The sequence below is a fragment of the Atractosteus spatula genome, chromosome 4, assembly GCF_055471065.1.
Source record: "Atractosteus spatula isolate fAtrSpa1 chromosome 4, fAtrSpa1.hap1, whole genome shotgun sequence".
NCBI classification, from domain to species: Eukaryota; Metazoa; Chordata; class Actinopteri; order Semionotiformes; family Lepisosteidae; genus Atractosteus; species Atractosteus spatula.
This window is the reverse complement of record NC_142709.1, coordinates 66,541,522-66,554,491: the sequence shown is the minus strand read 5'-3', so window position 1 is coordinate 66,554,491 and position 12,970 is coordinate 66,541,522. Positions and strand designations below refer to the sequence as shown.

The 12,970-nt window shown below is 37.3% G+C and overlaps 1 protein-coding gene across 1 annotated transcript in view; it reads right to left on the bottom strand.

The window, feature by feature from the left end:
- Positions 1-12,970, bottom strand: part of LOC148836914 (calsyntenin-2-like) — a 242,991-nt gene continuing 230,021 nt past the window's right edge. Inside the window, exons 12-17 of the mRNA XM_088913431.1 lie at positions 11,240-11,451; positions 8,341-8,511; positions 7,883-8,028; positions 6,436-6,559; positions 4,659-4,843; positions 1-2,762 (exon numbers count right to left, since the gene is read on the bottom strand). Coding sequence (XP_088769557.1) covers positions 2,559-2,762; positions 4,659-4,843; positions 6,436-6,559; positions 7,883-8,028; positions 8,341-8,511; positions 11,240-11,451 — 1,042 coding nt within the window. The 3' untranslated portion in view covers positions 1-2,558. The remainder of the gene's footprint in view (positions 2,763-4,658; positions 4,844-6,435; positions 6,560-7,882; positions 8,029-8,340; positions 8,512-11,239; positions 11,452-12,970) is intronic.

The window sequence follows — 12,970 nt, the reverse complement described above, 5'->3', positions numbered from 1 at the left end:
AACAAGGTTTTATTGGCCAATGTACAGAAAGTGCTGTAGTGACCACCAAAAAGGAAAAACGAAAAAAAAGAGACACATTTGTTTTACACATTATACAGGGTTGATATTTTAAACAGCCTTTTTTCCTCTATAACAACAGACATTTTGAAAACCATGAATCATATGTAAAAATTGCCGGAATCTGACAATACAAACATAAAAGCAAAAATAGCAATGAGCAAGGCTCACAACAGTGACATCACAAGCACAGGTATTAAGCATATGAAATCCTAATCACTGCCACAAACTTCACTTGTACCTATACATTTCAAAATTACAGTCTCCCAGCTAAATCACAGGGTAAAAAAGCAAGCAAGGTCCAATCGTTATCTAGGAATCCTCTGTCGTGATTTCTTGTGAGGGGAGGAGGGTAAAATACACAAACACTTTTAGCCTTTGCAAACATATTTAACCAAGCTAACCCCTTGACTTACAGTCTGTTTCGTGAAGCCCTTTGTCTCCAGTGTATTACCAACCATTTCCAGTCTGTGCATCACTGAAATGGAGGATGTTCTTTATTAAAAGTGGAAATTAAAGCCATTATGTACAGTACAGTAATTACATAATGTTGTGCTGTACTCACTTAAGTGGCCTGCCATATTTTTACCTACAGCCTCATTTAAAAGTGTATATCTATGCAGCTATCCTGTTAATATGGTTGTTTTTAACTATAGCATGAGCTTTTCATCTTCACAGTTTGCACCTAACTAATCTTTTAATCTGATCTTTTGTTCAAATAAGCGTTCCACATTGTTTTTTTTTCAGTTAAATGGTTGAGACCGTGAAGATGTCACAAAGGCTGAGAAAAAAACGAAAATTAAACTGTCTTCCTGACCTTATAATATGTAGTCCTGGAGTACAGACCGATTTATGTGAGCTAGAAAATTATACTGTATATATTTTAATGGGAAATAGTTAAAAGACTTGGAAAACGACAATGAGTTTCTGCAAAGGATATTGGCTTGGCTCGTGTGTTTTATCGTTTCAAGGTATATAGCATGATCATGCAGTACCCACCATTTCAAAAAAAGGCAGAAGAGAATCACATTTGACTTTCCATAGATTTCAGGTTTTAGTATTTGCACTTTAAAAATAAAAATTAATGACAAGCAGAGACAACCTTGAAGATGTTAAGACAGACATAGGATAAGCAGGTCATCTACAAATATAGAAACAAGCTCAGCTGCCTTTCAAACAAGCAATTGGAGGTAAATACAAACGGAAGAAGACTGGATCAGGCCTTCAATTTCCTATTCTAAGTGGTATTTACAGAATAGTATATAAAAATGTAGATATTGTCTTTCCCCTTGTAATGTGCCATCAAAACCTACGAGAAAAAAAATAGACCTCTCAAGAAAAGCAGAAACCTCAAATCCACAGCTCTGAAATCAAATATTAACTACGCACAAAAGAAAACCTTTCAGTGCATTTGAGCCAGCCAACGTTTTTTATAGTTAAATGAACGAAACATTCTTAAAATACTAAAATATTATAATTAAAATAGATTCCATTGAGAAAATTTAAATATTAAAATATTGCAAAGAAATGCAATAATGTCTTTATCAAAGAAAATAATTCAACACTTGTTGTATTTAACTTAGGACATACAGTACATCATACAGTGTATACATTGCAAGGGACATTTTAGAATTGTGTTGATTTTCCCAACTTCACATGTTGTGGTTGTTTTAATTTCGTGGATATTGGAAACTGATTACAAATTCCAGAGGCTGACAAATTACTTTGGACCCAGAAATATGTGAAAAAAAGCTATTAACAGGCAATTGTACTTCTAGCATCAATAAAAATTAAGCTGTTTGGGCCAAGACTACAGATTGTTTAACAAGACTAAGTAGACATCTTAGGAGAAAATAGCTTCACATGTGCAAGATCACTGAGGTTAATGCAGTAGAACAGAGGTCTGTTACCCATGTCCTGTAAAGCAAGAAAGCCTTCTGTTTTCTGATTTTGCTCTGAAGGACTTAACTGGATTGAACAGTTGTTCAATTATTAGACCTTAACACATTTTCCACATCTCTGTTCACTGACCATTTAAAGCTACCTATAAAACCCACAAGACAATGGCTCTCCAGGCCCAGGGGTACAGATCCCGACAGCAGAGGGAGCTGGTATTGAGCAATACCATTTTATGGAATAATATCGGCCAGAGCATATTCATTAACTGCCATAGTACTACAAAGTTATGTCATGCAATCATCTGGATTTTGTATAAACACAAATTCACTGTGATAACCATTGAAATATATTATATATATCATATAATATATATATGGAATTATGGTAAATTGCTATGTTTTGCCAATGGAAGTGCAAACATGTGGCCAATATTAATGCTGTATCAGATAATGTAGTGGTACACATTTCCAGTCAGCAGAGGGCAACATTTCATTAGGTGTGAAGCTTCTTGTCAGACTTGAATTCAAATAGGTTGATAGTCTTGCCAATGAATCAGTAGCCTTAGATTTAGGCATAGATTTCAGAGTATGTCTAAAGGATGTCTAGTAAGGTAACGTTGAGGTGTCCCACTCCAGATGTTCCCTCCTTTTGATGTCCTGCTGACCCCCAGCCCTGACAGGCTCCTCCTCCTCACTGTCTTCTGACTCAGCACTAGTGATGTCATCTTCCTCCAGCTCGTCTTCCTCCTCCTCCTCCTCCTCTTCCTCACTCCCATCTTCCTCAGCTTGCTGTGGCTCTTCATAGTTCTATAACAGTCACAGACAAGTTAAATATCAGGGTACTAAACAGTGTCAGTGGAGCTCTGTGTATAGAAGACTGTATTAACATAGGCATGATTGATTGCACATGCGTTCAAAAAACCCTTCTTTTTTCTTCTGAGGACAATAAATGAAATTTCTCAGATTCAGTGACATTAATCTATTTACACAGCAGATGGCTTACATTGAGGGAAGAAATATCAGAGCCTGATGTAGCTTTAAAGAAACAAGGAATGGTTGATTCCAGACTGAGACGTAAAAGAAAAACAAAACGGGAATCTTTTGAGTGTTGAGTCTTCCTTTCATGTGTTAAAGAGAATGAAAAAGAGCAGAAATATGAGGCAAAAGGGTGAGGTAGGGGAGGCTAAAGAAAGGAAGTATGAAAATGGGCAACAGGATGTGAAAATATGACTAAAGAGATTGGAATCTGGGCAGCGAATTCCAGGCGATGCGCGGAAGGCAGCAATCTTTTAATGAATGAAGTGATTAGAATGAGATTAGTCAATTGCAGTTGCTGGGGGAATGTGTGCATCAAGTCAAAAGTAGAATGCCCATATTATAGGACTGCTGAACACAGTGTTTGGATTATTAACAGATGATGAGCAGAGACTTTCTGTAAAACATCACATAATGGAAATGTGTAAACACAAAAGAGGAGTCATGGAACTTATAGTACCTCCAGAAATACGTATTGGAGGTGCCAGAGACCTTGAAACATTTATTTATGTTCGGTCTAATTCACTTGTGGTTGAGTTAATCATTGTAATTTCAGTATTTTCTTCTTAGAACTATTGGCAACCTCCTTCATGATGATGTTAATAAAGAAAATGTCACATTTTGAAGTTTATTTTTCAGCTCCCAGAAAAAGTTCAATTTTTGCAGTCCCTATACAACTTTTCAGTTGTGTTTCATTATTCATTGTTTTCCCCACTATGAAACCACTGCTCACATTGCTTTCTTATAAACACATTTGTTCTTTTCACTCAGACTGCAAACAAAAAAGGTTGTACTGCCCTGAGGCATTGTTAATAAAAGGCTACGCAGTTATTAAAGTGAGGTTAGAATTTAAAATCTGATGAACAAGAAAAGCATGCCGTTTCTAAATAAAAACAACAAATCTGTACTGCCAGTGAAGCAGTGAGTAGCTATGTAAAGAAAGGGGTTTCATGACTGAGAGGATATTGGCAGGAAAAGAAAGAAGGGTGGTGAAGATATTAATCAGTTTGACAGGTGTGCTGGGGTTTACCTTGCACTCCTTAATTTATTTATGTACTGATGCTCATTCTGCTTCAAGAACAATACTAACTTGGAAGACCAAAAAGAGACAGATTTTTCAATCATGGACATCCCTCAAGGGCAACACTACAGAGCAATACTTTAAGAAGAGGCCAGAATTAGTTCAATTAAGGCTTAATCAGACCAACTGAAGAAGACTGAAGGTGCTGGTGATTTAAGGAGGTCTGCTAAACAGGCTTGAAGAGCCCAGCAGACCAGCAGTTATTTTGTCTACCTGACTCATGGTTAGCTTCATTCAACACTGTAGTGTGTACTGTACATTACTTCACATCACAGTGTTATTCATATAATCTGGTTATGTGTATGCCTCTAAGTTCTGATACCACTGTTAGTATTTTCTTACATCACATTGCATGGGACCTGTTGGAAATATGATTTTGTGTTTTCATCATAAAATCATGTAATGCTTTAACTACCACATTTAGTCAGACCTTAGATGTGGTTGACCTAGCCATCAAAGCCTCGGATCTCTCAGATGGGTTCACTTGGATGCTTTTATGAGACCCAAGGTAGTAATGTCACAATGACAGGCTCATTTTACACTATGCTTTACTGTATGTGAATACACAGAAAAGACCGTGGACTTACTTCCATTGGGTTCACAGTAATCGTCAAAGCTGAATCATCCCAGTCCATCTCATTTTCTTTTGCTTCATCTCCATTCTTGGAGGATCGTTGGTGGGCTACATGGATCCTGTAGATGCCCAGGACTACAATCAGGACCAGGGAGCTGATGCATACCACAATCACCACTGTTGCAGCACTTGGGATTGCTGAAAAAAAAAAACAGATACATACTGTACACACATCCACTGCACACTGCTAACAAAAAAAAAAACTTACAAACATATACTCAGTTGGCTTAAAAAAGTTTTTGGGAGAAAAACATTATTAACTGGAAACAAAATGAACATTTATTCCATGAACATGTTTGCAACATCTGGTTAAAGTCTGGAATGTGTAATTATGAGCTGGCAAATGGATGTCTGATATGTGAACTGGTACCACACTGAAGGTATCCTCCACCCAAGAAGAAAGACACAGGCCGAAAACTAGAAGACGAAGCTTTCACGATGGCAATTGTCTTTCTTGGCAGGCTGCTATTCAACTTGCTACTCAGACCTTAACTGGTGGGATTTACCAAACGTTTCAGAAAAAGTTATTCAAATGCCTTTTAGAAATTTGGGAACCTGGTCACACAGTAATAATATCTTTACTCATGCAGTAGGGACAGATATCCTGGGAGGTACCAGGTGGCTAGCGGGCATCATCCTCCAGCAGAATTCATGGCAAAGGGAACATTTGGAAGGCAATGGACGATGGACAGTGGATTTAACTGGATCTATTTCCAAAACAACAGTTTGATTCCCATAGTCCGATGAGAAGTATTTTGATTCATTGCAGAAACCTTCTCTCACTGACAAAGTCTTATTATTTTGATCTAGTGTAGGTACAGACAATTTGTCTAATGTTTCATAAAGTTAAAGTAAGCATTTCTGTGTGGAGAAAATGAAACAAGCAAAATTCACAAGTATTTTATTGTGAATTTGAACACTCTGTCTATGTTAATTAATTTTTTAATCCCTTGTAGTCCATACAAGTGACAAACCTGACATTGTTATGAAGTCCTTTCAGCCAGCCAACAGAGCAGTAAGGTATGAAGGACTCACTTTAATTGACCGTTTTATTCATTTTCTTTCTTCCTGCATGTAATAAGTATTAAGAAATCAGCTGCAGCTTTTGATCTTAGTTGAGATTCAATGTATCTGCCTCTGTGAGGTGATCCCAAAGGATGTATAATAGAATAACTCATATTATCCACCTTGTTAAAATACTAGAAGAAAATCGTTTTTTCCAACTACAGCTCTTATCTGTAGCCTTCTTTATGAGCGAAACTTAATTATATTCACTTATTGGACAAATATAATAACCTCGCAGCAGTGTAAAATTATTGGCAGAGGTGTTAAAGGCAACACATCTGACAGCTTCCAGTCAGACTGTTTTTTTATAAAAACCAAAACAGACTTTTGGAACAGATTAAATTAGTTAGCTTTTTCAGCATAACAAACATCTTCTATTTGTGTGACTGATTTCCTTTAGCTCTAGGCAGCACCAAATACTGTATGTACAGTATTACGGTATTAACCCTTTAATGACCCATGTTGAAGTGTTAATCTGCTTGCTTTATTGAACACAAGGTGTACAAACTTACTAAGGGTTATTCCACAACTCTAAAGTCCCATTTCTATAATACAAGTCATAATATACACTGAGAATGCAAGGGCTCAGACTGGAGACATGCAGAATAAAGTCCTGTACTGTATGTTGCAGCCTTTAATAGCAAAATGCGGCAGCAGTTTGTTACCTGAGCTGTGAGCAGTGTTTAAATTGTGCCCCATCACTGGATGGTGAATTGCCTGGAGGTACTGAGGCTGAACAGCCATGTGATTTACATGCTCCATGAAATTCGAGCTGTGTAGGACATTAACCTTTAGAAGGGAAAGCAAGTGTTTCAGTTAGTACAAGCTTACAAATCCTGGGAGAGAAATACCCTGCAACTAAATAGAAGGCTGTTAAAAAGAGAATAAATGAAGGAAGGGACACAGTGAGGTTCAGGACAATTTTGAAAGGACATTACAGTTTAAAAATATTGGCCATGAAAAATAGATTATGTACCATTTCACTTATTTTTATTTGAAAATGGTTTAAAAGGTTTTCAGACAGTGAAGGACTGGGATCCAAATGTGAGCTTTCATACAGTTAAATAACTATTTGAATTTTGCTGTTTGCTTTATAAATTTGAGAATAATATATTTTTATTTTCTAACCACCTAACGTGGAAATGCCATGTGTTCAGACTCATGGCTCTCAAGCAACAACTCTCGTGTCCGCAAAGTGAGAACAAGAACCATGTTCTCGCAACACCCCCCCACAAGACAGAGACATTCATCTGTTCCAGAGCGGCGTGTATGAGGGCTGGTGTCGATTGGATGCATTTGTGCTGCATCTCCCACTGATGTAGCAGCAAACGTGCTGACATCTGGCACAAGACACTCGCTGACTAACACCCCAACACTAACTACCCCAAAACACTCTGACAGTAGTGTGCTCTGCCACTTGGGGAATCTCATTCAAAGTCGCCTACTGATATGAATCAGCTTTGATTTAATAATATCTTGTACATAATCCTCAACCTGCTCCCTGAGCAATCACAATTTAGGTAGGGTAGGTTAGGTCCCCTTTTCAGGCCATAAAGGCCCATGGGGGAATGGGGGGCAGGGGCCACCGTTTTTCTCGACCATCCGACACTGGAGGTGGAGGTGATGTGGTCAGCATCACGGTCCGGCTGGCCTATTACCCCTGGAAGGATTAACCCCCGGTACTTGTTTAGAAAGCAGGCTGAGTGGACCTGGGAGCCGTCTGGAAGGAATTAGAACAAGCTACATCGCTTGACCCTACCTGGGATTGAACCCAGAACATTCCAGTCAGGAGCTAGACGCCCTTGTCATCTGAGCTACCACGGCTCCAAACACAATTTACATTTTGGAAAATATTGTAGTCTATGCATCAGCAAAGAGCCCAATTCTATAAAACTAATAACTAATGTTGTTTTTTCTAGCAGTATTATTCCGAGATCCACTTTTAAACAGACAATAAAAACACAATGAGGAATAACCAACAATTAGAATATAATAATACTAATTCAACATTAGTAAACCTGATTTTCCAAGAGCTATATAAGTTACCCATTACTCTTAATTTCTTTAACAGTTCTTGGGCATAAAACAGAATGTTAAAAACAACGTACATACCTCTAAATTAAATTCATTACTTGTGTATCTTCCATTCAGCTCTGAGCATGTTAGTCTAAATTTCCTTTCGAAAAGGTCACCAGTGTGCCAGTTGCGGTATCGCACCTGTCGGATAACTTGCTCATAATTTGACATTGAGTCCACACCTGTGACAAAAAAGGATTAATATTAATGCAGAATGTCCATCTGGTTATATTACGCATCATGCCAAATAAAATAATGAAATGTGGTTCCTTAAAATGAAGATTCCAAAAGAAAAATTCTTCCAGTCAGTTTCAAACCTCACGTTTATTCATCTGGGGACAAATGTTTAGTAAATACTGCTGCCTGCAATTTTTATTTTGTGACTGGAGAGAATTCATTATTATTGAAATATAAGCACCGTTCACTGCTCCTGTGATGTAATTTCGTCTGGTCAATTCTTCTAGGAAATTCCCTTTGATAATTCAAAACCATACCATAGACAGAGATTCCTGATGTGGAGTTTGTGGCGTCCAAATGTTTTCCATGCAACTCATTGCCATTCAGCTGTAGACACTCCCGGTCTGGGTTAAGTTCCTCCCCAATAACCAGAATATCACAGTAATCCAAGTTGTGAATGATTTCCTCCAGCACACCAGCCCCGTGAGCTGCAAATGCAAGACAGAGAAATCATGGGCATGACTATGAATCAAGATAATGCACTTAAATTTCATTGTGACAAGCTGCGAATGTGACCAATTTTACTTTAACTCTTTCTCATTTCTGTATAGCTTGGCGACACAAAGTGTGAGGTTGGTTTCATTATTCAAAGGTGACTGTGGCTGATTGAAGAAAACCCATTTAATACAATAGCAATATCCAGCATTATGTTGAACAAGGGCCAGCAGTCTTCTTAAGTAGAGGGCACTAAGATTTATGGTGGATTATCCTGGCAAACTTCATCCTGTTATTCGGCAAAATGGCTATACCTTTATAATGTTAGTCTTTGAAGGCTTACCTTCCTGATAACAGTGACTTTTAATCAGACATACTGTAAGTATTGCAAAAGGAAACCAGGAATATACTGCAGTTCATCCTCAATGCTAAGCATCTGGTTATTTTTAAGTTACATTATTATTACACATCATTTATCAAGGAAGAAAAGCACGTTTTAGTTAATGGGGAATTGATTGAATGATACCTGAAACCCTAAACCACCACATGAAAAATCTGCTAATTTTTTTTTAAATTAAATGGCACTACAAACTAAACACATTTCGGTTACTGAATGCACTGTATAAAACAAGCCCTGTTTGCCAAGCAACTGCCTGAACATTATGAGACTTCTGAAATATTTGTACATGTAGAATTATTCTATGCAGCCTTTCTCTAAAGAATCAATACACCTCCCGCGGGTAAAATCATGTTTTTATTTCAGAACATACGATTGTGAAGGTCCCTAGCGAGACAATAATCTTTTTCAAAGAAGATTTTTGGAGGTGTGAGTCATTTCTGGCTTCTTGCAGATTCCCTCAGCTCCTTTTCCAGGTGTCTGTAAAATCTTGAGACTGTTGCTAAGAGGGAGCTCCTGGACAGCGGTGGTGATGTGAGATGCAACTTGCAATTTCAGCTGTTGCAAACAAGAAGGGACAGGCTATCTGTGCCCCCCATGAGAAAATCTCATCTAAAAGTGTTTCTATCACCACCTGAGGCTACCTCTTGACTGACTGGTAGTGTGAGGATCACAGAGGAACAGGGAAACAAGCAGTGGAGCTTTCACCTGTACACTTATTATTTAGAAATCAACAGGGACACTCAACACAATATGAAGTGAGCTAGTTTAATAAACTTTATACTGAAGTCTTCTTGTAGCTTGTCTTTTATTCTTTTGTTTATATTTTAATATATTTCCATATTTTAATATCTCAATTTATAGAACTTTTTATAGTAAAGTGATGTGCAATTTTGAATCTTTTTGATTTTTTTTGTCTTGATTGGAATTGTGTATGAAAGACACCATATAATGTGGATGGGATAAGTCAAGCTAGCGATCGAGTGACTAAAAGCAAATTTGCACAATTGCTTTATGACTATGAACCAGATTCTCAAAATGAGAACAATAATTAGGACTGTATACACCAGACTGGTTTAATAGACTGATGATTAACCATACTTCTAGACTTGTTAACCAGAAATAACATTAGGCAAAGATAAGTGCTGATCAGGTCGATGAAACCACTGTAATTCTTCAGCTTCTCATCAGAAGTGATAGTGTGAATACTTCTAAGGTGTTTAAGATTCTGATATGGATCTGTTCCTCATAAAGGCATTTTATTTCTATCCCATTTATTAATTATGTTAGTCCTTCATAATTTACAGAAAATCCAACTTTGAATTTTAATTTTCATTTTAAATTTTATTCCAAGTCATTTTTAGCTAGGCAAAATCCTTACTCAGCATGAGAGCTGATGATGTCCTGATTCTTTATCCTGAAGGGTTGGTGCCCTTGAAAACTGGACTTTAAATTGCACTCAGATAGAACCCATCATTAGTAACCTAGCAAAGCAATCTTTGGAGAATAAATTCCTATAGCAGAGCATGATAACAAACACTTTATAATACATTGTAGGCCACAAGGAATACATTCCTTTTACTGCATTAGTTTTAAAATATTTTTAAATTTACTTGGAATCAAATCAATGCATATTCAATATACAGTATATTAAAAATTTCCTTTGATTAAAAAACGGCAAATTATTAATAATAATGATTAGTAATTATATGATCTGTATATTTTGTCAATGAAACTAATTTTAAATACATTCAAAGTATACAACATAGCCCAAAGCAGAGAACCTGTACGTTATATTAAGCTTAAAGAGATAGACACATCAATCAAGAACATTAGAGACAAGTTGTCTTTACACATTGGGAAAGAGACAACAGCATTTTAATGCCACAATTTTCATAAAAGGAGTAAGCAGGACTCTTTGTATCATAAGCACATGGCGAAATTATTTTATTATAAAATAACTCAGATTAAGCTGGTTTCCACCAAAGCCATTGTGGGGAAACAATTGAGGTTGCCCCAATGAAGATTTATAAAATTGATGTATGTGGAAGCAGACCTAAATCATGGCAGCTGTCCAATTTTCATTACATTTAGGACCAGTATATCCGGATCGATTTTAGGATGCTGTGCCTAGTTTGGGAGGGGGCAGAACAGTATAATAAACAAACAAGAGGCATTCGATGAGAGAAAGCAGAAACACAATCCATCAACGGCCGAGAGTATGAGCAGTTATTGTATACACTGTCCATTGTGCGGCTTTCATGTGTCCCTGAGGCTTGGTGTGTCTTAGTTTCCCCTGCTGCTGGCTCATGAGGGCGACTTGCCTGGTCTTTCTGCTGGCTGCTCAGACTTGATGACGGTGCTGATGATCCGAATGTCAGGGAACAGCACAAGACCCTGGGAGCTATCAAACTCAGCCGCCGGGCGTGCAAAGTGGTCCGCTCCAGTGATGGTGATCCGCGGCTCACTGGGCTGGAGGACCATTACAAAGGCGTCGATGTCAGGGATGGTGATGCACGTGTCTTCCCCAAAACACCTGTAAGTTAAAAATAAAAACAGAAAACTATGAACGCTGACCCATCACTACATGGTGACCTCAGATCCATGAAAGTGTCGCAGAAAGATTTTTTTTTTATCAGAAGTGCATGATGATAAAAATATATAGCAGCCGGTTGACAATTTATGACACCAAATGGATACTTCATAATCTTCATGTGTAGCCAAGTGCAGGAGTTCTTTGGAGTCCTTTCTATCAAACGTGTATAATTTATCACAGCATAGCTTAAGCAAGAGGCTAGGCTTCAGGTAAGATTCTCAATATCATGTTCCAAATTGTACATAAAGAGAAATAAATATCCTAGAAGGCAGAAGTGACAGAGAAATATTTAGTATACTGCTGTAGCTATAGCCTACTGGCATTTACTGTCAAAATGGTTGTCATAGACTGTACGATACTTAGATAGAGTCTGTGAAGAGGACTTAAACCTGAACTCTCAATAAACAAAAAATCAAGACCCTTTATGAGAACTTGGCACCATCTACCCATTATCAGAGAGCTGCTTAATCATATTAAGGGTCATGGCAATTCACTACCCAACTGGAAGCACAGAGTGTTAGGGGGCAAAGTGAATTTTATTAAACATTTAGGTTTTCAAATGCCAGTATCAGTATTCCAGTACACATGTAAAAAATGCGAGAAGTGAGAAGTGTGTCAGTTCATCTATTTTACTTAGATCAAAAATGTAAATATTTATATTTTCCTAAGCTATCCTCCTCTTTATTTTTCTTTATTGGGGAGTCTTACGGACCAGCTGTATATATTAGTACTTTGGTGAATGCTACAGACTAACTTCTTTAATATACTTCATTACATCCCTGTAATTTTTACTTTTCTGCAATGAATGCCACGTCCAAGACAAACGAAAGAAACGTGCAATACTTTCCACCAACGAAGTTGCTGTTTCCAAGTTTTATATTTATTTCCACTTTGTTTAATCAAAACACCATATGACACAAGCTTTTCCCCATTGTTTCACTTGCCTTTGTTGTGCTTTAAAATGTGTTGTTCTGGAAAGATTTAGGCAGTGAAGTGGAAAGACTGATTTCTAAAGCTGCTACTTAAGACTTGGAGGCGATCCAAATTAATTAAGAAGAATATGAAAGAAAGAAAACTTGAAAGATTAATTCAAGCTACCCTTTTGCCTCACAGAATAATTACCATTATTAAGACTGTGAAAGTACATTTTTAATCAATTATTATTTTTGGTTTTGTTTCTATTGATATTGTAGAAGCAAGCTAATTTTAACACTACTCATGTAGCCTGTGGAAAATGTGGTTGCAATTTTTTTAGCAAAAATTAAGAGCATAAGAAAAGTAATGAGAAGAACTCCATTTACCCCACAGAGGTTGTCTGGCTGCTGCAAAGCAAATATCCTTTTCCTGGAAGATTCATAGCGGCTTCAACAACGTGTCCAGGTAGCATGTTTTACACTTCCTGTGCCCTCAGTGTAATGACGTTATTTTAAGTCTTAAATACACTTTCTGTATGTGTCCT